Source organism: Engraulis encrasicolus, chromosome 12 (genome assembly GCF_034702125.1).
Source record: "Engraulis encrasicolus isolate BLACKSEA-1 chromosome 12, IST_EnEncr_1.0, whole genome shotgun sequence".
NCBI classification, from domain to species: Eukaryota; Metazoa; Chordata; class Actinopteri; order Clupeiformes; family Engraulidae; genus Engraulis; species Engraulis encrasicolus.
Window position 1 is genome coordinate 36664753 of NC_085868.1, and position 27633 is coordinate 36692385.

General features: G+C 41.1%; 1 protein-coding gene across 1 annotated transcript in view; it reads right to left on the reverse strand.

The window, feature by feature from the left end:
• LOC134459533 (thyrotropin-releasing hormone-degrading ectoenzyme-like) overlaps positions 1-27633 on the reverse strand; it is a 255190-nt gene that overhangs the window by 82254 nt on the left and 145303 nt on the right. Inside the window, exons 5-6 of the mRNA XM_063211895.1 lie at positions 26184-26249; positions 6720-6907 (exon numbers count right to left, since the gene is read on the reverse strand). Of these exons, the coding sequence (XP_063067965.1) occupies positions 6720-6907; positions 26184-26249 (254 nt within the window). The remainder of the gene's footprint in view (positions 1-6719; positions 6908-26183; positions 26250-27633) is intronic.

Here is a 27633-nt window from a genome sequence, read left to right on the forward strand (position 1 = left end):
TCTCTCTCTCTCTCTCTCTCTCTCTCTCTCTCTCTGTCTCTCTCTCTGTCTCAGCAATTCTCTCTCTCATTTGTAACACTAATACCTCTAACATGATGGGACACCTTTGGACCATATAGATTTGTCAGAAGATAAAGGAAATGTAATGTCCATCAGTCTAAACTCAATCTTGACAAAATATGTAGTTACTTCACTTTGCCTTTGTATGGCAGCATACATACTGTATGTATGTGTGTGGTGTCTCCTGTGTGGCTGCTGCTCTGTACTATGTGCTATCCTACAACCACAGGGATGGGGCGCCCACTCTCCTGTCTCCATCGTTTTCTCGATCTCTCTTCGCCTTTCACTCTGCTCACCTCATCCATATGTGTGCGGTATCCCCTGTGTGGCCACTGCTCTGTGCTACGGTGCTATCCTCCATCCACAGGGATGCGGCGCCCACTCTGTCTCAGTCTCAGCCTCGCCTCTCCAGTCCCTTCAGCCTGTTAGCTTCACCTCTTCCCTCAGGCTGCCTGAGAGCCTACGCAAAGCCCCTGTTCCGCCTCTCTCTCTCTCTCTCTCTCTCTCTCTCTCTCTATTTCCCGTGCTCTCTCTCTCTGATTCTCCACCAAGTTTAGCTCCATCATGCTCTCTGTTTTTGTTTGTCTTTTTCTCTATATCTTCAGATTCCTTCTCTCTCTCTCTCTCTCTCTCTCTCTCTCTCTCGCCCCCGCTCTCCCTCTCACCACTAGATAAATCCCTGCCTGTTGTCTACAACCTGTCTGGGACTCACTTAAAAGCTACAATTTAGCCTAGGCCTTCTTTCTCTCTCTCTCTCTCTCTCTCTCTCTCTCTCTCTCTCTCTCTCTCTCTCTCTCTCTCTCTCTCTCTCTCTCTCTCTCTCCACCAAAATTCCATTTCTTGCCTCCCATCTTTCCCAAACTCTCACCTCCATTCACGTACCTTCCCCCTGCCTACCTCTCCGTCGCTTCACTGGCTGTCTGATGTATCTCTGTCTTCTTCACTTTCCTTCTCTCATTCTGTCTTTCTTCGCCTTTTTCTCTCACCCAGACTTTCAGTCTCACTCTCTTTTTCCATTCCACCCTCTCTTGCTCCTCACACTCTCACACGCTCTCTCTCTCTCTCGATCTATTTCTCTCTGCTGTCTCCTCTCCCTTCTCTTATCCACACCTTTAAAGCCTTTATAAAGTTCCCTCTTTGGAATGGCCCCGTTAAGACTCTGAATTCTTATAATTGAAAGTGAGGTTGGTGTGTGTGTGTGTGTGTGTGTGTGTGTGTGTGTGTGTGTGTGTGTGTGTGTGTGTGTGTGTGTGTGTGTGTGTGTGTGTGTGTGTGTGTGTGTGTGTGTGTGTGTCTGTCTGTGTCTGTGTCTGTGTCTGTGTCTGTGTCTGTGTCTGTGTCTGTGTCTGAGTGTGAGTGTGAGTGCGTGCGTGCGTGCGTGCGTGCGTGCGTACGTGCGTGCATGCGTGCTTGCTTGCGTCCGTCCGTGCGTGCATGCGTACGTGGCTGTGTGGCTGTGTGGCTGTGTGCCCATGTGTTCTAGTGTGTGTGTGTGTGTGTGTGTGTGAGAGTCAAGCATCCCCAGTGTCAGGCAGCTTCGTTGCAGAATCGTGCGGATTGTGTCGGGCGTTAGGAGGGATAGTGCTAAAAGCCTGACCCGGGAGTTAAAAAGGGAGTAAAGGGAAAGAGTGATGCAAGACAGCACATGCAGGACGAATGCAGACAGAGAGATAGGAGAAGAAGAAAAGGAAGGCACACTACTGCTGGCAATGGTGGCCTCATGATCCAGAGTCTGCTTTCCCCTGATCTTCTCTTCTCCTCTCCTCTCCTCTCCTCTCCTCTCATCTCCCCTCTCATCACCTCTCCTCTCCGCTCATCTCCCCTCTCTCCCCCCATCAACTCTCTCCTCTCCTCTCCTCTCCTCTCCTCTCCTCTCCTGCCCTGCCCTACCCTGTCCTCTCCTCTCCTCTCCTCTCCTCTCATCTCCCTCTCTTCTCTGTCTTCTAATATCTCATCTTTCTCCTCTCCTCTCCTCTCCTCTCCTCTCCTATCACGTTCCTCACAGCCAAATGGTGCTCATTGTTTCAATATCACTCAGACTTATGTTAAAGGGACACTGTGCAGGAAATGGTCAAAGGTACTGCAACTATGCTGCTCATTGAAACTGGGCTGCCTATTACCAAATTTGATATTTACATGAAAGTTCTATAAGTAATAAACACATATTTTCTAGTATGCTCCAAGTTAGTCATTGTTTCAGCTAAAAATTGCTATTTTTGGAAATTCAAAATGGCGGACCATGGAGAAGAACCCCCTTTTCATGTCAGATATAATGAAGACTTAGAATTTGATGCTGGGGGAGAGCATTCATGAAAAAGGTAACATTAGTGAACGGGCAGCATGAATTCTGCAAATAAACAACTAAAAACCTCACACAGTGTCCTTTTAAGGACAAAATTACAAGACTGGAACTCTGTGTATGGAATAACAATTATCCCAGCATTTGGTAAGGTGTAGTGTAGTTCATCAACGATTCAAACACATTGAACTTGGTCTGATAAACCTAAATTGTGAATTGCTCAGTGTTTTTTTTTAGCATTTAAAAGTAGCACTTGAGTTTCATTCGTACAAAGCCTTGTGAAGACATCATGTTTAACAAAGTTAAATTAAATCATATGGCATGGCTACTAAAGGACACTGTAGGAGAACCAAGGTGTCATGAATATATCTGCTGACGTCTTGGCCCCACACTCTACTACTCAGACTATTGTACTGTAAGTGTAGCCTATATGTGTACTTAAGACTACTGTAGATGTACAGTACATGTGTGCCTTGTGTACCATGGTTTGACAGTAAACACTATCCTGCTACAGCCTGTTCAGCAGAATCACAGAAACGACACTGCAAGGCAAATTAGCAGTCCACAGGCTGTGTGTCTGCAGCAGTTACACGCAACAGCAGAGGATTTGTATCCCCCTGATCTTCATCACGATCCTCCACCTCCTCCACTCCTCCTCCTCCTCCTCCTTATTCATCCATCTTCTATCTATGCATCCATCCCTCTTTTTTCTGTCCTGCAGCGCAACTGTCTCTCAGTGGGGTGTCTCATGTCGCTGCGACAACGCTCTGGTAAACACAGGCTGACAGGATGGAGCAAGGGTGGGGGTGGGGGGGGTTGGTGGTGGAGTGTGGCGGAGTGTGCATCCATTAGGATTGTTGGTCGATTCCTGCTGCATCTCAACTCAACCACAAGCACTCTGGTACCCACAATTCAGACACACACACGCACGCACGCACACGCGCACACACACACACACGCACACGCACACGCACACGCACACACACACACACACATATAGGAAAAAGAAAATCTACAGAAAGAAAACAAAGATCCCCAAAGATGGTTCAGCGGCAAAGACCATGAATAATGTATTCCTCCTTACAGTCTTAATGGAGGATTAAACTAATCTATCCACACATGTCAAGGCTGCTAATTCACACCTCCCATCAATCTCCACCAGTGTTGCCAGATGTGTCTGATCAAATCCCGCTCAAAAGGTTCTCAAAAACTGCCGAAATGCGCTAAGTTCCACCCAATTTCAACAAATTGCATTGATTTCTATGGGCGCAAAACAGCAGAAAAAAACGCCAAATGACCAATTTCTCCGCAGACGACCATCTCAAGTAGCCCAATTGGGTGGGTAACCGCCCAATCTGGCAACACTGATCTCCACCCTAAAACAGTGGTTGAGTGGCTGAGGCTCATATTTGATTGGGGAATGGCTAATGTTTGGCTGGGTTGCCGGCCAGAAGTGGAGGCTCTCGCTCAATACACAGCGTGATTTTTTTCATCCACTGTATTTGTGAGGACACAATGTTTTCAGGGGGTACTATAATTGAAGCTTCATAATAACTCTATGTCAGAATGTTGGTACTCCCCTGATATCTGTTATTGCTGTTATTGCAGGAAGCGTTGGGTGTATTGTATGGGATCAAGACCCAGTGGTGTCCCCTATAATTTCAACTGAGTGCCAGGGTCAATGTATTTATTTCCGACCAAACAGTGAGTGTGATTGCGGATTTGACAATTTCGGCTCGCGTAGTAACACCTGTAATAATACGATCTATGAAAAATAATTTACTGTTGTCAGGACTGGATTGGAACCAAAGTAATGGGACCTGGGACCTGGGCGTGTTTTCTCATCCTGCTTCACTGAGGACACTGCATGTCCCTGCCAGTCATTCTATAGCTCCCGGACGCCCTTCTTTGACCACAGACTAACTCCAGTCCAGTCAATCAGTGACTGGAATACGTCCCAGCTCTGGGAGATTTTTGGTCAATACAAGCCAGCGCCTTCACTTTTATGCCAGCCAGACAGTGAGTGGAGATCCCTGCCAATCAGTGGACATCCCTGCCAGTCAGTAGACATCCCTCTCCGCCAGTGGTTGAGTTATATTCCTTTCTGTCTACCTTCCGCACACACTAGTTTGGTCCATCTTGAGCCCCCAAAGCTGGTCGCTGAGGCTCTTATGGACTTTACGTTAAGCCTGACGAGGTCTGTCTAAAATGGGCTGGTGCCACGGCAGTCTGCCCACTGCCACAGTTGGCTGCTTCCTGTAGTAAGTGGTTCAATCTTTCTTTTCTTACAAAATCTGTCAATCACTCTTTTCACATTCTGTTTTTTCTCACTCTGTCCCACACTCTCCTACACTTTCCATCTTCTTATTTTCCTTCCCCCTCTCTCCTTCTCCTGCTCACTCGCTGCGTCTTTTTTTATTTCTGTTTCACTGTCTGGTTCATCCTGCAGGCCCAGAATCTTTCCCTATAATCTCTTTTCCCCATCCACAGTCTCAAAGCCTTTTGTTTCACACTCCATTTGACTCTCATTATCACTTTCTCTTTTTGACAGTGTGTACAGTACATTCAGATAAACCCAGTTACCCTTCTGTCTGATATGGATAGCAGCATACAGTGCGGTGAACAGATGGGAAATCTATTATTTTGATATCTCGTGAGGTAACGCTGGGGTCGGCGTGATCCAGGTGGGCTGCTAGCTTTCACACTTTTAAAGGTCTGAATCGATTAGCAGTCTCAGGCTGGGAGGCAAGGTGAGAGAAACAGTGAGAGGCAAGGTGCACAGCACTCCAGGCTTCTTTCCCTCTGTCACGGTAAAATGGAGGAGGCTGAGGCTGAACTTTGTTACCCATGTTGCATTCTGGGTAAACATCTCCTCTGGTTTACCACTCTGACCTCTCTTTGTCTTTCTTCCCAGTCTTTTTTCCCTATCTTTTTTATTTTTACTCTCTTCTCCTCTGTCCGTTCTTCTATCTGACACTTAAGCTAATTCTCTCTTTCTTCTCTCCCCAATCTCCTTCAATCTTCTTTTTTTCACCTCTGTTTTCCTCTTTCTCTCTCCGCCGTCCCCTCTATGACCTGATCAAAGCAACACCATCAAAGACGCCCACTCCACAAGTACCGCTGACTCGTACTGGCATGTCAAGCAATCAACGCAAACTCAACAACAGGCCTTTGCGTTCAAAGCCCACAGCACACCGCGGAGACCTGTCAAAAGGTCAAAGTCAGTCTCAGTGTCATGCCATTTTTTGTTGTGCTGGTCTTCATTCAGAACATAATTAGTTTTCGGGAAGGCTGGAAAATCCACAGTGACTGATTTGGTCCTGCTGCTACACATGAGTGATGCAATTACTTATGATAAACCACATGTAACCTCAGGACGCCCTGGGTTCAAAGGTTACTGGAGAGGCAATCAGGGTTAGGGATGTGCTCTATCTTTGAAAGGAGAGCTCCAGGTCCAGGTCTACTGTTTCCATTGGACATTTCAACTAATCTTTTTTTTTCCTGTCTTCTTTATATGCTGAATAGGAGTAATGCAGTTATTTATCATAAACCACATGTAACCTCAGAGCGCTCTGGGTTCAAAGGTCACCCTGATTTCCAGGGAGCCATGAACAGTAGGGTAATGAAGGGTAAGATGTGCTCTATCTTTGGGTTGAAGACCTCCAGGTCACCTGCTTCTTCAGGGTTTTTTTTGCTTTGTAGCATTCTCTGTCTTCTTTGCATTCTGAATGATGCAATTACTTATGATAAACCACATGTAACCTCAGAGCACATTGAGTTCAGAGGTCAAGATGATTGCTAGAGGGGAGGTTTAGGGTCAGTGCTTAAAGATACACTCTGTTTTTGGTTGGAAATGTCCAGGGTTTGCACAATATCTCATGTGGGTTCAGCTGATTGTATGTGAATGATGCAATTATTTGTGATTAAACACATAACCCCAGAGCACCCTGTGTTCCAAGTGTCATGACGATGGCTAGAAGGGAGCTGAAGGGCAGTGTAGCGGTGTTTGCTCTCCCATTGGTTGGAGAGCTCCAGGTTTTGTATCTCATGCTTATTGTACAGCATGTGAACACAACAAGCTCTACATCACCACTACCACCAAGCCAGTTTGCTGAACTTCAATGCAGCCTTTAAGCCAAATGTCATCCCCATGACAACAAGTAATGTTATAAGACGCCCTTCCTGTGCTTATCAAGCTCAGCATCACAATGTCACAGTAAAAATGGATGTCCATACTAGTACCAATGCTTAACCTGAAATAACAACAACAACAACAACAGAGCATTCCGCAGGAGAGGAAGGCCAACCACTGTGACAAAGGTCATCACCATGGCAGCAAGCAAGGGAATAGGCACCCTACCTGCGGTTGGCGAGCTCGGGGTCGCGCATCTTGGCATCCATGTCATAGACAAAGTGCTCCTGGGCGATGGTGACGGCGTGGCCGAGGGTCTCGTTCTTGCTGATGGTGACCACGGGGTAGCCCATCTGCAGCGTCCACCTGTCCATCACTTCCTTGATGTTGATGTCCTTGCCCTCCCTCTGCATAGCCTGGATGGAGAAATGACACAGGCATTGATAATCCAATCAAATTCAGAATCAGAATGCTTTATTGTTCCCAACATGTGGTCCGTACAGTTTGATAGTCCAAGTCTCAATCAATAGGATGGAGATAAAAAAAGGATGGAACTATCAGATTAGCCATAACATTAGCCTGCCTCTCGTCTACACGCCTTTCTATTCTGTATTTCTTCTTACTTCATGATGATGTAGTACCACATAGCTAACACAATTACAAATTTCCAGCTTTAAACAGCTCATATTTCCAGCATGACCTGCGTGAAGGGCACAAGCAGATAAAACAACATGTGTAACTTAGGTAGCTAGCCGTTTTATCTGTGTAATGTTTTCTCCTTTTGTTTAAAAGGACTTTGTGTGCCATGGGTAATATTTGAAGTCCTGTAAGAATACGCCAATGATTATGCTACTGAAGAGCTCTTTTCCAAAACCCTATATCCACCATTTTTGACTTTTTGCATTTTAATATTGGAATTGACTGTAAAGAAGTCCTATCATCTATGTGTGAATTCTTGCCATTCAAATATTTTGAGAACATACTTTTTAAACCTATAAAATGCATTTTGCAATGCAATTCGCCTTTGGCTAAGCCCCGCCCTCTTTAGTTACAGTGGTCGGACAGATAAACTTTCAATGCTGAGATATCAACGTGATTTATGCAGTGACTGCAAATCGCAGCAGTTATTCACTCATAATAAATAAAAAAACGCATTCATAGTATTGTGAATATAAGTATTTATTTTCTGAACGGTCATGCGATGCATCACAGGGTATTGGTATCTATGGGTATTGATAGGCATTGTAACCAGCACCATGGTAAGCTGAGCTCGCATATCTTTTGAGCCCTGACTCAAACTTGCTAGACGAAAACGAAATCACACAACTTAATGGCTGTAGTCATCTTCAAAGCTACCACAGCAATGTGTAACATTAACGTTTGGCGTTTATATCTTCAGTAGCTTAACAAAGTCACGTCCATCAGCTGCTAGTCTACTCCTGCCGTGACCGATAGTTAACTTTGCTAGCGGTGTTTCTTCATTAATTAGGTGAGAAATCCAAAATCCTACTCTGAAACAGGTTCGTGGTTTGCTTACAACCTTACTGAAAAGGGACATGAATGAGATGGTGTCCTGATCGGAGCACACAAAGTATGTTTTTGATCCGTGTGCTTTCTAGTCGAGTGAGGCTGCCGAGACCCTTCAAGGCAGACTATCCAGCAAGTAATATTAGTCCGGTTTTAGGGAAAGAGGAAAGTGATTACCACCTGTTACATCGCAGGGAAACTTGCACATATTCCAATCATATTTTAATAATAATACGACCGTATCTCGCTAACTACTTGAAAACATGCGATTTCAGCATTGAGTTCAATGGAGCGCTGTCAAGACTGTCCGAGGTTTGTCCGAGGTCGTCCTTTTGCTGCGCTGTGATTGGTCAAAAAGCACTTTAGGGCGGGCCTTAGCCAAAGGTGAATTCAATTGAATGCCCAATACAAAAATGTCAATTTCCCAATATTCTATGAAATGGATATATCTCATTTTGGAAAAGAGCTCTTCTTTTATAAATATGCACAGGAGTGTTGAGTTATACTTAGATGTAGCTGTGCTCCCCTGCTTACCAGCTTAGGCAAATGACTAATTGGCCTCCACCATTTACTCTGTCACCATCTGTCAGCACCTCTGTCAGCACCTTAAGTGTGATGAAGTAATAGCATGGTTATTATGCTGGTTAGGTGTATCTGTGTGTGTGTGTGTGTGTGTGTGTGTGTGTGTGTGTGTGTGTGTGTGTGTGTGTGTGTGTGTGTGTGTGTGTGTGTGTGTGTGTGTGTGTGTGTGTGTGTGTGTGTGTGTGTGTGTGTCTCTCTCTCTCTCTCTCTCTTTCTCTCTCTCTCTCTCTCTCTCTCTCTCTCTCTCTCTCTCTCTCTCTCTCTCTCTCTCTCTCTCTCTTTCTCTCTGTCTCTCTCTCGCTCTCTCGCTCTGTGTGTGTGTGTGTGTGCATGTGTGCATGTGTGTGTGTGTGTGTGTGTGTGTGTATGTGTATGTGTATGTGTGTGTGTGTGTATAGGGGGAGCGGGGTCTTTGGTCTGCAGTCTCAAAGCTGCCAGCTCTAAGAGTTAGAGGGAGACCAAAGAGGCAAAATGCAGGGATGAAGTCTCATGTTCAGATGCTATTTTTAGAAATAATAATTACGGCTCTACCTGTTCAGGTCTGAATTTCGCACTGTCATCCTTTATCCGGAGATTATACGAAAGTTTAAGTTGAATCAAACTTTTCTCATTTTGTAGGGTTTTTTTATGTTCAGGACCTTAAATAAGGGAAAAAAAGCATAAAGAAGTCTGTACCTTAATTAAACATGTGCCGTGAAGAGAGGTGTAATCAAACGTCTCATTCCTATAGCCCTGTGCAAGTGGCCCAGAAGTGGGAAACCAAGGAAAGAAAACTATTTCTGGTTCCTTAATTAAAACTCTCAGTGGTTGGGCACCTCAAAGCACGCTAAGCTCTTGGATCAGCTGTTCAATAATGTGGCCAACGTTGCTTAGGAAACAACCCAGGTCAAAAAAATGTGTACTTAAGTGTACTTTAAATATATTTAATTTTCTGAAAGTATATTTTAAGTACACTCTATTTATCAAGTACAGTACTTAAGTATGGTATTTAAAAATATACTTATAGTGTAGTGTATTTTAAATATATTTTAAAATCATTTGTATTACTAAAGTTATGTACTTAAATATAGTTTTATAAAATATACTGTTAGTGTATTGTATTTTAAATGTATTTTAAGTATATTTGTATTTTAAAAGTAATGTGCTAAGTGTAGTATTGTCAAATATACTATTAGTGTATTATATTTTAAGTGTATTTCAAGTATATTTGTATTTTAAAAGTAATGTGCTAAAGTGTAGCATTATAAAGTATACTATTAGTGTATTACTCTTTAAGTGTATTTTAAGTATATTTGTATTTTAAAAGTTATATACTTAAGTGTAGTATTATAAAATACACTATTAGTGTATTGTATTTAAATGTATTGTAAGTACATTTGTATTTTAAAAGTAATGTGCTAAAGTGTAGTATTGTCAAATGTACTATTAGTATATTGTATTTTAAGTGTATTTTAAGTACATTTGTATTTTAAAAGTAATGTGCTAAAGGGTAGCATTATACAGTGTACTATTAGTGTATTATATTTTAAGTGTATTTTAAGTATCTTTGTATTTTAAAAGTTATGTACTTAAGTGTAGTATTATAAAATACACTATTAGTGTATTGTATTTAAATTTATTTTAAGTACATTTGTATTTTTAAAGTAATGTGCTAAAGTGTAGCATTATAAAGTATACTATTAGTGTATTGTATTTTAAGTGTATTTTAAGTATCTTTGTATTTTAAAAGTTATGTACTTACGTGTAGTATTATAAAATACACTATTAGTGCATTGTATTTAAATGTATTGTAAATACATTTGTATTTTTAAAGTAATGTGCTAAAGTGTGGTATTGTTAAATATACTATTAGTATATTCTATTTAAAGTCTATTTTAAGTACATTTGTATTTTAAAAGTAATGTGCTAAAGTGTTTTATTAAAAAATACACTATTAGTGTATTGTATTTAAATGTATTGTAAATACATTTGTATTTTTAAAGTAATGTGCTTCAGTGTGGTATTGTTAAATATACTATTAGTATATTCTATTTTAAGTCTATTTTAAGTACATTTATATTTTAAAAGTAATCTGTTAAAGTGTAGTGTTATAAAATACACTATTAGTGTATTGTATTTAAATGTTTTGTAAGTACATTTGTATTTTTAAAGTAATGTGCTAAAGAGTGGTTTTAGAAAATACACTATTAGTGTTTTGTATTTAAATGTATTTTAAGTGTATTTACAAAATAAATAAACTAATTACTGGCCAAAGTACAGTCATTTACCTAGCAAAAAATGTCTATATCTGGAAAATCAAAAAGGCGGAACATGGACAAGAACCCCATTTTATGATGATGATGAATGACCCCTTTTTCCAGCATGAATTTTGGAAATAAACTACGAAAAATCATACACAGTACACCATTATAGTAATGTATGGTATTAGAAAATGTACTGCTAGTGTAGCCTCTTACTGCAGCAGGGGTCGCCGGCGACCCTATTCACTTGCTGAACTTGCTTAACTACATCATAACAACATTGCTGTGACATTACAGAGAGCCATAGTGCTGCGTGTAACCCAGGTCATCCGCTCGTGGAGTCATACCGTCGCCATGGGAACCGAGTACGCTCGTGGGGCTGTTTACATTCCTCGAAAGACTTTCCGTTTGTCCTCGTCTACTGAAACTGATTTAAGCTCCTGCCGATAAAATACACCATTCAATAGTGTTTTATTGCCAGTCATCTTTGCTCTAAAAGTGTTTACTTACTCCACTGGTGGAGTGAAGAGCCGTGAACGTCGCAGGTTTTTAAACCGTGAAGATTATTTCGTTGAAGACCGGATTGGCGTCCGAGTGTCCGAGTCCAAACCCAGTGTGTTTCTTTCCACGTCGATATCTGGCCGGGTCTTTTGTATGGATCGATTGATGCTGTGCAAGTGAATTCAGCTGCTGTGCGATCGCCTTCAAGTACCACCGTGAAGGCGAACCCCAACAGCTGTGGCGAGCCTGGCCTTCAGATAAGAACTGTTGATATAACTGAATGAATGAGATTCTTTTGTTTTGTTTTGTTTTGTTTTCTTCTTCTTTTGTAATACACTGTATTCAACATTTCATGCTATAAGCTTAGCTTCTATTACCTGTCCTATTTAAATATTTCTATCTACTCACCCGGGTGATTTGGCCTAGTTGTCTATTGGAATATATCTGGTGAATGTAGTTGCAGATTTAACCGTCTGCAACATATATTTTTATTTTTAATTATTTATTTTATTTGAATCTGCAGATTCTGTTTTGTTTATCTGATTGTTGTTTGTTTATGTCCATCTTATTGGACAGATAGCCTAAGTACACTAAGTTATTCACTCACCAATTTATGAAATATTAATACTCCCCTACTTATCATCTTGATTATTCTTAATACAATATTTCTAACTTACAAACTCCGTCTGTGTGTGTTTTGCTTTTGCTCTGTGTTGGTACACTCCTTTCTTTAGTAGCGAGCCTAGGTTTTATTGATGCGCAACGCAAGCCCAGAGGGTAAAGACAATATTTTTATTATATTGTTTAGTGTAATAGTTAGAAGTAGGTTACATGCGCTAAGGGGTTAATGTATTAAACTTTGTTCTTAAAAAATGTACTCAAACATAGTGTTGGAAAATATACATTATCAGTTATATATACAGTACCTAAACTATATTTTACGACCTTTACAAATATGCATATTTTTTTGCATACTTACTATATTGCCTTTTTGGCACTAATATTAATTGTCTTAAGTGTGGTATTAGAAAATATACTATTAGTGTATTGTATTTAAGTGTATTTTAAGTGTATTTGTATTTTGAAAGTAATGTGCTAAAGTGTGGTATTAGAAAATATACTATTAGTGTAGTGTATTTTAAGTGTATTTTTATTTTTTAGTAATGTGCTTAAATATGGTTTTAGAAATATAATATTAGTGTATTCTATTTTAAGTGTATTTTAAGTTTATTTGTATTTCTAAAGTAATGTGCTAAAGTGTGGTATTAAAAAATATACTATTAGTGTATTGTAATTTAAGTGTAGTTTAAGTGTATTTGTATTTTTAAAGTAATGTGTTTAAGTGTGGTATTAGAAAATATGCTGTTAGTGTATTGTATTTCAAGTGTATTTAAAGTGTATTTGTATTTTTAAAGTAATGTGCTTAAGTGTGATATTTGAAAACATACTATTAGTGTAGTATATTTTAAGTGTATTTTAAGTGTATTTGTATTTTAAAAGTAATGTGCTAAAGTTTGGTATTAGAAAGAATATTTGAAATGTACTTAAAGTTAAGTATGATTTTAGTATATTAAGTACACTTGTACAAAGTTTGATTTTAGTACCAAAAAGTCAACTTAAAATGTGTTAAAGCTCTACTTAATTATATTTCAAGTGTATTTAAGTATACTATAAGTTGTCCCAAAATAACACAACTTAGGTATGTACTTCTGCAGCATGCTATAAAGTGCTTTCTTATGACCTTGAAATAGATTTGTAGCATACTTCAAATAGTTATACTTAACCACATGTTAAAGTACACATTAAACATCTTTTAAAGTGAATTAGTAAGTATATTTACAATGTACTTACAGTTAAGTATGATTTTAGTATATTAAGTACACTTCTGCAAAGATTGATTTTAGTACCAAAAAGTCAGCTTAAAATGTGTTGAAGCTCTACTTAATCATACTTCAAGTGTATTTATGTATACTATAAGTTGTCCCAAAATAACATTCTTTAAATACACACTTTTGAAGTATATTTTAAATACAAAAATACATACTTATTAAGTATATTAAGTACACTTTTTCACCTGGGTACTTTTTTTAACCATCATTTTAGTGTATTTAACCTAGGCTTATTTATTCATTCTGCTTTGTAACATTAAATAACCTTCCACCTTCCATTTTGTTAATGTATTTTCATGGTAAAAACACCATATTGAAGAGCACAAACAGATCTTAAAAAGGCATGTAAGGCCTTACCTATTAAACTTTTAAGCACAATACTGAAGTCTGTACTTAAGTTGTGTTATTAGTGTATTAAGTGCACTTTAAGTGTATTTTTGGTGCACAAATTAAACATGTAAAAGTGTCTTTAATTCGATAAAAGCATACCACCACCAATGATTTCTAAGTATTGTTATTAAGTATATAAAAGTATACTTAAAGTGTACTACTCAAAACTATTACTTCAAGAACGTAATTGTGCCTGTCAAAGAACAGGTAGTTGTGGTCTAGTGGTTAGAGTGCAGGTCTGTGGTTCAGTGAGTTGTGGGTTCAAATCCTGGTTGAGGCAGTGGTTGTTGTCTGAAGTGAGGGTGAAAGGAAGGTTCATGTGAATGGCTGATGGTTGTGAACAAGACAATGTACAATGGTAATGAATAATTAGAAATTACATTAATGTTTTTTCATATACTTTTGAAATATATTTAAAGTGTACTTAAAATAAATATATTTGAAATGTGCTTAAAGTAAAATCTACTTGTAGTATACTTAAAATACATTTAGAGTCAATACACTTAAAATGTACTTAAAGCGATTTTTGTGAATATATTTGAAATGTACTTAAAGTAAAGTATGCTTTAGTACATTAAGTGCACTTGTACAAAGTTTGATTTTAGTACAAAAAAGTCAACTTAAAATGTGTTTAAGCTCTACTTAATCATATTTCAAGTGTATTTAAGTATACTATAAGTTGTCCCAAAATAACACAACTTAAGTATGTACTTCTGCAGTATACTATAAAGTACTTTCTCATGACATTGAAATAGATTTCTAACGTACTTAAAATGCACTTATCTGCATGCTAAAGTTCACATTAAACACATTTTAAAGTGACTTGGTTGGTGTACTTATAATGTACTTAAAGTTAAATATATTTTTAGTATATTAAGTACACTTGTACAAAGTATGATTTTAGTACAAAAAAAGTCAACTTAAAATGTGTTTAAGCTCTACTTAATCATATTTCAAGTGTATTTAAGTATACTATAAGTTGTCCCAAAATAACACAACTTAAGTATGTACTTCTGCAGTATACTATAAAGTACTTTCTCATGACATTGAAATAGATTTCTAATGTACTTAAAATGCACTTATCCGCATGCTTAAGTTCACATTAAACACATTTTAAAGTGATTTGGTTAGTATACTTATAATGTACTTAAAATTAAGTATGTTTTTAGTATACTAAGTACACTTGTACAAAGTTTGATTTTAGTACAAAAAAGTCAACATAAAATATGATTAAGCTCTTCTTAATTATATTTCAAGTGTATTTAAGTATACTATAAGTTGTCCCAAAATAACACAACTTAAGTATGTACTTCTGCAGTATACTATAAAGTACTTTCTCATGACGTTAAAATAGATTTCTAATGTACTTAAAATGCACTTATCCGCATGCTAAAGTATACATTAAACACATTTTAAAGTGACTTGGTTAGTATACTTATAATGTACTTAAAGTTAAATATATTTTTAGTATATTAAGTACACTTATACAAAGTTTAATTTTAGTACAAAAAAGTCAACTTAAAATGTGTTTAAGCTCTACTTAATTATATTTCAAGTACATTTAAGTATACTATAAGTTGTCCCAAAATAACATTCTTTAAATACACACTTTTGAAGTACACTTTAAATACAATAAAACGTACTTATTAAGTATATATTAAGTACACTTTTTTTTTACTTGGTAAGGCACTTCGGGTTACACTGGCTTCAAAATTATCTAGTGATTTCTGTTTTTCACAATTGCTGTGTAAATCAAAAAAATGGTGTAGCCTTTAAGAGCACTTTCACAGGCATTATTTTGATTATTGGGTGATAAGTCGTACTCTTTAAAATATAGATTAGTGGCATGGAGTGTTTCCACATCGACAAATGAGCAAGAAAATTTACTATCCCTTATCTATATCCATTTTAACCCCCCATAATCCATTTTGAATAATGCACTGCATTACAGCTAATGCTGAAGGTTTTTCTGATGCTGTTACAACAACAACACCAACCAAACTAAGAGCACTGGACTATCTCTCCTCTTTCCTCTCCTCAGCATTGCCCATAACGATAGTGTGTCATAGCTGTGAGTACACCCATCACATTGCTGCGAATTTGTAAGTGTATATTTTAATGGGACAGCATTAAAGAAATTTCACTTTGGGACAACAAAATGTTGGCAGTGCATGAACTTATAAAGCTGCTACAATTTATTGTTTACTGAAGGTAATTCAAAATGCAGCTATTAATTACATTACATTACACATAGCTGACGCTTTTGCGATTGATATTCGCAGGGTATTGGTTACAGTCCCTAGAGCAATGTGGAGTTGGGTGCCTTGCTCAAGGGCACCTCAGCCATGAAGTGAAGAAGGCAGTGGAAGGGTGGGATTCGAACCTGCAACCTGTTGATGTACAGTCCAATTCCCTGACCATTACACCACGGCTGCCCCATGTTAATGTCTAGAAATGCACTGTCTAATTATGGCACACTTTTCTTTGCACTACTCACTACTACCACCGCACGTGTTTGACAACATCTAAAACAAATTTGCTTATCTTGGTGTCATCAGACCACACAACATGCATCTAGAAATCTATATTCTTAGTAAGTTTGTCTCTGATGAGACCAAGATCAACATGGAAGTTTTAATTTTTTCTGTAGGGGTATACCTGGCATCACTGGTCCATTCATTCCTAGAGGCACTGATCTTCCCTTTAAGCAGCACTTTCTACCTTTCATCCAGTGACCATCTTCTTCATAGCAGTGAAAAACGTTGTTCAGTGTTCCGTCTTCATATAAAGCTCTTGAAGCTCAGCATCAATGGGGCATTCATAATCTACAAGACTACATTGTAACAGGGCATGATGGGAAAAGTGAACTGGACAATCAAAAAATTATAAATGCAGTCTAGAGGACCTTTAATGTTCAATTTTTATGTCTCTCCAATTGTGAATCTCCAACTGCATTGAAAAAAAAATACCGGATGTCTTGCTTGCCTTGTTGTATAAAAACCCTCTCTTGCGCTATTCAGTTGGGGAAAATTAAGGAGGGAGGATTATAGCGCCGGCCAGCATCAAGCCAGGCAATCTGAGATTGCTTGCTATTGCACCACACACCTGCCACATGCTGATTTGATTATTAGAGAAAACACATTATGATGTGTGAGGTGTGTGTGCCAATGTGTGTGCGTGTGTGTGTGTGTGCATGCGTGCGAGTGTGGGTTGGGGATAATAGCTGTTGTGATAGAATTGAGGTAATCTTGCCAAGTGGAGATTGAGGGAGTGACAAACGAGCGCTCAGAGCTCACGTGGGGTAGAAGCATCCACTGCAGAAGTACATTGGTGTGTGTGTGTGTGTGTGTGTGTGTGTGTGTGTGTGTGTGTGTGTGTGTGTGTGTGTGTGTGTGTGTGTGTGTGTGTGTGTGTGCGTGCGTGCGTGTGTGCGTGTGTGTGTGCGTGCGTGCGTGTGTGTGTGTGCGTGTGCATGTGCGTGTGCGTGCGTACGTGTGTGTGTTTGTGTGTACAATTATGTTCGTTGGTGTAGACCAGTGTCTCCCAACCTTTTTTGTCTCATGTACCCCTGAGCCTTTTTGTTGTGCCACGCGTACCCCCTAACTTGTGTTTTACATCGCTTTTTCTATTCCAGTGTGACTATGCTCCATGCATTTGTAAAAATATTTTTTTTCCAAGTACCCCCTTCAGTGTGCTCACGTACCCCTAGTGGTACACGTACCCCTGGTTGGGAAACACTGGTGTAGACTGTTTCATTATTGTAGGCTATTAGCGACCGTTACAAACAACAATACAATATACATGCAGGAATGGGCCAAAGAGCACAGTATGACTGCACAACTTAATTCCTTTGTGTGTATGCCTGTGTGTGTGTGTGTGCGTGCGTGCGTGTGAGGGTGCCCATGCACACCCACACACACATCCACACAGACACACACGCACACACATACATAAACAATCCTCTCCCTGCAAGGGATATCTCTGTCTCCTAGACGCCTTCACACACACACAGACACAGACACAGACACGCACACGCACACACACACACATACATGCACAATCCTCTCCCTGCAAGGGATATCTCTCCCTCCTAAAACGCCTCCATCCTTTACGGGGTGATAAACTGTCCCTGCTACCCATGAGCCCCATGCTGTGAGCCCCATGCTGTGTATACCTGTGCAGCGTCAGCCAGGCAGGCTCTGGATTTACACTGCTACTGGCAGGTGATAATACTGTGCACACCACTTCTCCTCTCTGTTCTCAGCTGTGTGTGTGTGTGTGTGTGTGTGTGTGTGTGTGTGTGTGTGTGTGTGTGTGTGTGTGTGTGTGTGTGTGTGTGTGTGTGTGTGTGTGTGTGTGTGTGTGTGTGTGTGTGTGTGTGTGTCTGTGTCTGTGTCTGTGTCTGTGTCTGTGTCTGTCTCTGTGTCTGTCTCTGTGTCTGTCTCTGTGTCTGTGTGGTATGGTGTGTGATAGAGTGTAGAGATAGTCACACATAACAGGGAGTAAATCGTTTCCTAAACCTACCCCACCATTAGTGAGTCATTTTGTGGTAGTTGGATGGGGACTATGAGTGATAGTGAAAAAAACACATGAACACAGACAGAGACCAAAACACAGGAAGACACAGGCAGAGATGGAAATATAGGAAGAGGAAGAGAAAGAGAAAGAGACAGAGACAGAGAAAGAGGAAGAGAACGAGACAGAGAAAAAGAAAGAGAAAGAGAAAGAGAAAGAAGGGGGACAGATAGAAGGAATGAAATAGAGGGAGAGAAGATAGCACAGTGTGGGAAGTATTATGTCCAGGAAACATGGATTCCAGCACAGGAAGAAAGACTAGAAAATAGAGTGAAAAAAAATAGACAGGGAAAAATATCTCTCTTTTTCTGAATACAGGTAGGGCCTTGGGCAATTACCGAACTATATTCTCACAGGAATAGCAATGGGGCTCACGAAAGCAGTAAGAGGCGTGGGGTTGGGGTGGGGGGTGGGGGTGGGTGGAGCAGCAGGCAGGTCGCCACACACCCCAGTGGAAAAATAATTACTGGAGGGGCAATGGAGGGGAGGCTGGTGACACTGTGACACACACACACACGAACGCATGCACGCGCGCGCACACACATACACACACACACACACACAGAGACCCACACACACACACACACACACACGCACACACGTGGAAAATAATTATTTGGGGGGGGGGGGGGGTTAGGCAATGAAAGGAGTAGGGGAGGTGGTAGTGGGTGGCACAAAGGCTCGGGGGAGGTCAGTGCGCTTCACAATGGGGGCTTTGTAGTGTCCAGCGGAGCGGTCGGATTACTGCTGCAAATTGGATTTGGTAAATATAAAAGGCGGGGAGAGCCGCGCATGGGGGATATCTGTATTCATTAAATGATTGACTGTCATGGACGGCTGTGTTGTGGAATTCGTCATCGGGGCCGTGGCCACAGTTGTGTGACACACGCTGCCATTGAAGAGGGAGGTATAGGGGCTGGCGGGTGAATGTGTGTGTGCGTGCGTGTGTGTTTGTGTTGTGTGCACTTGTGTGTGTCTGCGTGCGAGCGTGAGTGAGTGAATGAGTGTGTATGTTAGGGGGCGGTGTGTGTGTGTGTGTGTGTGTGTGTGTGTGTGTGTGTGTGTGTGTGTGTGTGTGTGTGTGTGTGTGTGTGTGTGCGTGTGTGTGTGTGTGTGCGTGTGCGTGTGTGTGTGGAGTGGGGGGATAATGGTCTTTGGAGAGAAGAGTCTGTAAACAATTCTCTCTGTCAAGAAAAGAAAATTCCGGCTTTTGCTTCTGCTGAAATAAATATCTTCTACTTATTCAATTTGCCAGTGGCATTAATAATCTACACTTCCCACACACTGGATTTGTTATCTAAGGTAAATGAGTTCAAGTGACAAACATAGATGCATGCAAATAGAAAATAAATATTTTTAAAAATGTGAATGCTGGTTTGTGTGTGTGTGTGTGGGGGGGGTGGGGGTATTCTGCTTTCAAAGACTTTTCTAAGACTGTACACTACGGTATATTCATAAAATGAGATTGTGCCTATTGTATATAACTTTTGAAACTATCTACGAAAGCAGTGATCTAGAAACTATGATGTTTACTTATGATTTGATGGTGGGCATCTGTTACACTATCTGATGTATGTGGGACACCCCAACAGCTGTTACTCTATTTCAATTATTGAGCTATACATAAATGTCCCACATAGTGTACAGTTTGTCAAGCAGCATGGCGTTCAGTATAGTTGTTAGTTCAGGTGTACGCATTCTTTGAAATAGGAAAAGGGACTGTAGGGCATAAAAGTCCCCTATTTGTCCGACAAACTGCCACAACTGGAGGGCAGAGGACAGCGGGTAACCTTTGTAGATCCATTAGCATATTTGATGCAACACTCTGTGCTTTGGCGAGGTCTGATGCTTTGTAATTGTCCTTGGCCTTCATCAGCTGTTTTTTTCTTCTTCCTGATTTGCTGATGTTTAGTTTGTCTCTGCTGAAAGGTGAAGAAGAGCAGCCCCTTAATGTGCAGGGTGCAAGCAGTGGAACACTGTAAAAGTTATTTTAAAGACTACCACCATAATATTACACTAGGCTACTGCAACATTAGGCCTACACAGAGTCCTTAGTAAGTGAATACATTATAACTTGGTCATTGGTCCCCCGTCTCCCTGGGCCCAGGATAACTGACCCCTTTACATCCCTCCAATGGCTTCTCTGGCATGTGTACTGTACGATTGTATATCAGACACAAAGCATGGACTATTACATTCCTATACTACTCTTTGATATACTGCATTAAACACACACACACACACACACACACACACACACACACACACACACACACACACACACACACACACACACACACACACACACACACACACACACACACACACACACACACACACACACACACAAACACACACACACACTCTCTCTCACCCACAGAGAGAGAGAGAGAGAGAGAGAGAGAGAGAGAGAGAGAGAGAGAGAGAGAGAGAGAGAGAGAGAGAGAGAGAGAGAGAGAGAGAGAGAGATGGAGAGAGAGAGAGAGAGAGAGAGAAAGAGGGAGAGAGAGAGAGAGAGAGAGAGAGAGAGAGAGAGAGAGAGAGAGAGAGAGAGAGAGAGAGAATAAAAACATATAATGCAGCTTGATATATCGCACCCATCCACACTCCAGACAGATGAAATCCCTGAATCTGGTTTGATATGCGGTACTGTCTACGACATGACAGGTACATTATAGGCTCTTGGAGTCCCATCATGGGTTTTGATGCAGTCGTAGAAAACCTGTAGACTTCATTCCTTCACAATGAAATATGACACTTTGCAGATGCAATGTGGAGCCCAAAGGCTGACTGGGGTGTTCAGAAACCGAGGTTCAATAAGTCCAGTAACGGACAAACTATTATAGTAATTCAGGTAGACTATTTTACTGACAGTAGTCATTCATAAAACTGTCAGGGATCTAATATAATACCGGACAAAATAGACTGGACGATGCATGCATTTACACTCAGGTTATTACACTTGCAAAGGTACATACAGTAAGTTACGTGTACATGTAAGTGGGACAATATGGTGGCACAGTGGAGCTTTTAGTCTAGCACAGGCAGGTCACTTCTCAAGCCAGTGCATTTTTGAAGAGTCAATTCAGCACAATTCATCACTTGTCTAATTGTTGAATTGATGCTGGACATCTTACTATGTAGGACTGTTGGGGCAAAGAGTCTAATATAATACACCCCATGGTGGGGCCTGCAGAACTCTCCTGCATTTCAGAAATTACTGCTCAATGCCCACCATGAAATACAAAACTTCCTGCAACACATTATAGCTAATTACCAGAAGTGACAGACATAGAGAGTCAGCAGAAGACAGCCAAAATGAGGGAGAATGTGAGTGACAGTCCCATGTGGCATTTTTGCAGACGCTAAAGACAACGCCTGTCTCTCTCATTAGGCTACTTTGGAACCTATTCTGCTTTTTCCTTTGCATGCTGCATTGCAGTGAATCCCAACCAGAGTTACTTTTAGCCCTTTTAGGGGTACGCAAGGGATACGTAGAAAAATATGATTATAACAAATATATGAATCCTATAGTCACATTGGGATAAAGAAAGACAAATGTGATTCTGGGGTCTGTTGGGGTCCCATTGGAAAATTCACTGAGACCCAAATGTCAACAAAAACAACAAAAAAAGAAATATGGCTATTCTAAGGCAAGATGCACTAGCAGCATTTACACATTCATTGTATTGTCATTTAGCATTTAACTACTACTCAGGAGAGCTGTTGATTACCATTAAATGGCTTGGAGGCCTCCAACAGCGGCAGGCAGGCGCCTTGCCTGGTGACAAGATGCTCCACTGGGGAGCATAAAGCATGAGTGAGGGGGGACTCATGGTTGGACACAAAGGCTTAATTTAGGTTTAGGTTTAGGTTTATGTTTCTTTACTAGTCTCCACCAGGGAATGTTTTTCTCTCAGAGACAGGGAGGTTGCAGCACCATAAAAACACACAAGAGGACAACAAACAACACAGACAGTAGTGGGTAAGGAAGGCACAACACTTTGGGCAACACAGATGCACTGTAGGATGCATCGTTGACCTCTGTGAAATGAGATTCTTTAGGTTGGGGTGTCTGCTATTACACGGGCACAGGTAGGATATTACATGGGAGACAGAGTGGTGTGCTATTACATAGGGCCATACAGTAGAGTGGTAGACTATGGCGAGAGGTGCAAAGAGTGCACTGGGTGATCTATCACTTACTCAAGACTACACACGCACATGCACACGCCCAGGCAAGCACACACACACACACACACACACACACACACACACACACACACACACACACACACACACACACACACACACACACACACACACACACACACACACACACACACACACACGCACACACACACACACATTCTCGCCAAGTGGAGAGTCTGGCCTGTCCCTCAGATGACACTCCATTCATTATCTGCTCCTCCGTAATGAGTCCCATCTCTGTCTGACCCTTTCCGCCCCGCACTTCCCTTCTCCTATTCTCTCTTTAACACTTTCTCTCTCTCTCTCTCTCTCTCTCTCTCTCTCTCTCTCTCTCTCTCTCTCTCTCTCTCTGCCTCTCTCTCTCTCTCTCGCTCTTTCTTCATTTCTGTGTCTCCTGCTCTCCTCCTCTTTCTTGCTTTCTCTGGCCATATCTCACATTTGTCTCTCTCCACACCTCTGTCTCGCTGTTTCTCTCTCTATCTTCCTGCCGCAATTTCTCTTTCTTGTGTTTGCGCTCTCTCTCTCTCTCTCTCTCTCTCTCTCTCTCTCTCTCTCTCTCTCTCTTTCCCATATTTCTATATATCTCTCTCCCCGCCTGCCTCTCTGTCTCCCCATCTCTCTCTCTCTCTCTCTCTCTCTCTCTCTCTCTCTCTCTCTCTCTCTCTCTCTCTCTCTCTCTCTCTCTCTCTCTCTCTCTCTCTCTCTCTCTCTCCCACGCTAAGGTCACCCCTGCCCTCTCCACTCGTGTCTTTTGACTAACACTCCATTTAGCATCAGCAGATTGAAGTCGTTAGTGCAGGAGTGACAGGAACATTTAGATCGCTGTCATCTCAGCGTCATGTCCGCAGACAGCGGTGACCCTCCATTTTTCTCCTGAAAGGGCAAAGCCAAGAGAGTGCAGTGGCCAGGGCCGGCGACAGCTTTGGCCAGGCCCGGGCCATCTGAAGTCCTGCAAGCCCCCCCTCAATACATACAATATAACGATGACCAAATTCTGGGCATCCCTATCTCTTGGCCTGGGGAAAGTGAGCGTTTTGTCCCACTATGGCAGCTTTCATAGCAGTGGCCCTACAACACTGGGACATGTCAGTGGAGGAGAGTGCAGGCACTGCAGATGACTTGTGAGTGAATGTATCCTTTGCCCATGGCTCATTAATAGTATTGTTGATGGCAATGCAATAATGCACATCATTGGAAATTTAAATGTAAAATAATAGCCTATTCAATATAAAACCCATTCTACTTTTGTGCCTGGAGCGACATATACGCTGCATTAAGGCTCTTGAGATTTTAGTTTTTTTAATTAAAATATGGGCTGAATGAACACATTCTAATGCAAAATCAGCGTCCTAGTTTTCAAATGCAACCTATTTCATGTTTTTATGTGCTTCGGAGGCTGGGATATTTAGGTTTTTACCAAAAAGGGCTTAGGTATTCAGCAGGCGTTTTTTTGTAGGTGCCTTGGGCTAAAATAGGTTCATAAATATAACCTCCTTGGCGGAGGTAATAGCCTATAACATAATCATTCTGATTCACCAGGGTCGAACAGTCATCAGCAAACTCTGACCTTGAAACGTTACTATATGCGTGGTGTCTGCTTATCCTTATCATAATACTTAGCTTGGCTTACTAGGACTTATGACGGACCGCGAGGAGACATCACATGGATACTGATTTCATCAGAGATGGGCAAACTTAAGCCCGGGAGCAACATGCCGCCTGCTGGCCAATTTCATTTGACCCATAGAGCCTTCACAAAACTGGAAACTTTATCATACAAGGTGATACTGTTACCCAGCATTCTGTAACGGGTTACACAAGACAAGGGGATTGCTTATAGGTCCTTAGAGTAGGGTACTATATTCATCGAAACACAATGTGTTGGAAATAAAAAGTCAACAATGAATGTCAGCATAAAGTAGCCTATATTATTTCTTAATAGAGACAGGCAAGTGCTCTGGTATGTATGTACTCTGGTATGTATTCTAAACCCAATGTGGCCCTTGAGCCAAAATAATTTTAATTTTTGATTATGTCCACTTTTGAAAGTCGCTTTGGTTATAAAGCGTCTGCCAAATGCAATGTAATGTAATGTATTGGCCAACAGACCTGGGGCCTCATTTATCAAGCGTTCTTAGGCACAGATCTGTGCGTAAAGCGTGCGTGCGATCATTCCTGAGCAAAGTGTGGGATTTATGAACATGTACTTGAACGTAGAAATGTGCCTAAATCTACGCACACCTCAGACCATGCCTGCGAGTGGAAGAAACACGATATTGCAAATAATACTGACCGTGCAAGCTACAGTTTGCTTTGAATGACAATGGAGTATGGCTGTGTGCTATTTTACAGTGTTTTCGTTCATGTGTGTCTCCTTCTTTTACTTATTTTGAAACACGGTCCTCCTCGTGTCGAGAGCACCTCCACTTCTGCCACAGAAATGGTTCTATCTCTGCACTTCCCGCCAGCGCTTCGACTGGCGCATGTGTCCGCGTGTGTTCGTGTGTGTCCGAACAGGGTGGCGCCTTCGAATTAACATGGCATTTTAATATATTTTAATACCATATATGGTTACTTGGAGGCGTTTCGGGATGCTAATTACCCTGAATGCGCGCGTGCACAGTGATTTGGAAGGTGTGGGATTTATCATGCAGACGTGTGCGTAGGAGCAGCCAACGCACGTTTGATAAATCCCGATTTTTCTGTACTTGCGAACATTCTAAATTTCACTCCTATGACACAATTTAGAAGACATTCTACAAACTGATGATAAATGAGGCCACAGGACCCTTTCTTGAAAGTGTCGCCGCTACTACCTTAGCAACTTAGTTGGTTACAATGCAAATTCTCATTGGCAACCGAGTAAGTTGCTAACTCGCTGGTAGTGGCACTTTCGAGAAATGTACCCCTAAACAAAACAGTTGAATGGTGCCAAACACCTCCCCCATAGGTTACTTATGGACAGACAGAAGTACACGTATAGCATGAGGGGATGGGGTGGAGTGACAGAGGGGCGGGATAAAGGTGAAGGGTTTAGAGTAGGGCTGTAATGATATTATATTGAATCGTGATAATCGTGATACGCAGAATCAGGATGTATTGCGATGTAGGGATGCGGTATCATACAGTATGTCCTTTCTATGTCCGTTCACAGTTCTGTTACCCTTCAGTCCAGAAAGCAACTATGATATAATGTGATAGTGCTTCCAAGCTTCAAGTAATAACGTTATTATTTTAATGATTAGTAGCCCTTTGCAACCTATTGTGCGAGTAAACGATCACATTTTTTATTTATATCTTTATTGTATAATGTTGGCAAAAAGAAAAAAAGAAAATGTATGAAGTAAGTATCACAATTCATTGCGATAATACATGTATCATAATGCATTGTGATAGCATTGCATTGTTGCATTGCGTATGTATTGTGATGCATATCGAATCGTGAACCCCTTGCTAAAACCCACCCCTAATTTAGAGTAAGAAAGAGATGGGAACAGGGCCGGATTAATGCACAGGCTAGATATGGCTGCAGCCTAGGGCCCCCAACAGCCAGGGGGCATCTGATTGGCCAAAAGTGAAAAATTGCAGAATTGCAATATTGAAAAATGAATGTGTCATGCTGAGTAGAGTTGGTAGACATATTATTCTCATTTCCTATCTCATAATTATGACACTGTCTATTTGCCTTCTGGGGGCCCCAAAGCAACCTGTAGCCTAGGGGCCCCAGGCCATCTTAATCCGGACCTGCATGGGAGTATGGTAGAATGTTGTCCTACCTCTGAGAACTTGTTCCAAAGGTCGTCCCTCGCTGCATTGCCATACATGTGGGTCATCAGATAATCCTGAAACAGAAAGAAAGAAAGAAAGAAAGAATGAAAGAAAGAAAGAAAGAAAGAAAGAAAGAAAGAAAGAAAGAAAGAAAGAAAGAAAGAAAGAAAGAAAGACAGAAAGAAAGAGACAAAGATTTAGATTTTACTGCTATTTTATCGTTTAATTAAAAGTCTGGTCATAAAGGGAGAATGTTAAAAGCTTTTTCACGGCGCGACAGTGTGCTAATTCCACCGAATGGCCAGACAATCGCATGCTTAATCCCTTTATGTGATATTTATCTCCTTTTATGCAAATCACAGTGTGTGTGTGTGTGTGTGTGTGTGTGTGTGTGTGTGTGTGTGTGTGTGTGTGTGTGTGTGTGTGTGTGTGTGTGTGTGTGTGTGTGTGTGTGTGTGTGTGTGTGTGTGTGTGTGTGTGTGTGTGTGTGTGTGTGTGTGTGTGTGCGTGCCAAATTACAGCGGCCACTGCAATTTAGGCAAAAATGGGCTATTAATCTAATCATACCGCTGAGATGTTGGTGTTCTTGGGGCTTTTAACAGAACAGCGGTACACACATACACACACACACACACACACACACACACACACACACACACACACACACACACACACACACACACACACACACACACACACACACACACACACACACACACACACACACACACACACGATACATTTTTCAGTCCACCACACACAGCCCTGGAGTTTCTACCTGCACACTGGATAGGCTATATATCATAATATTAATCAGATGCAACATAGTAGCAGCAATGTGTGTGAATGCAAGACACTGCTCAAAGAGCAACACTCACATTAACCCACTTACAGACACATGCGCACATGCGCACACACGCACGCACACACTCACGCAAGCACGTACGCACGCACGCAAGCACGCACGCACGCACGCACGCAAGCACGCACGCACACATAGGAATCAACTTTCAACACGTCAGCTCTACCAAAAGGAGTCAGACAGTGAACTTAATGAGTTCTCACATGTCTGGGCCATCATACTCATGACAAACTGTAGAACGATGGAATACCTCACTCAACTCTGAGAGTAAGAATGGAAACAAAGCACAAAAAATGAAAATAAATAAAAAAACACGAAAAAGACAAACACATGGAGATAAGGGACAGCTACAGAAATATGCATACAATATAGGCTACATGAACCAAAAGGAGGCATGTGGTTACACACTACACAGAGAAATATGTACATCACACCACATCAATGTTCAGAGTGAGAATTTGGTTGATACGAGGGAGGAAGAGGGATTGGAGAGAGAGAGAGAGAGAGAGAGAGAGAGAGAGAGAGAGAGAGAGAGGAGAGGAGAGGAGAGGAAGAGGAGGGAGGGAGGGAGAGGAGAGTGAGAGGAGAGGGGGAGG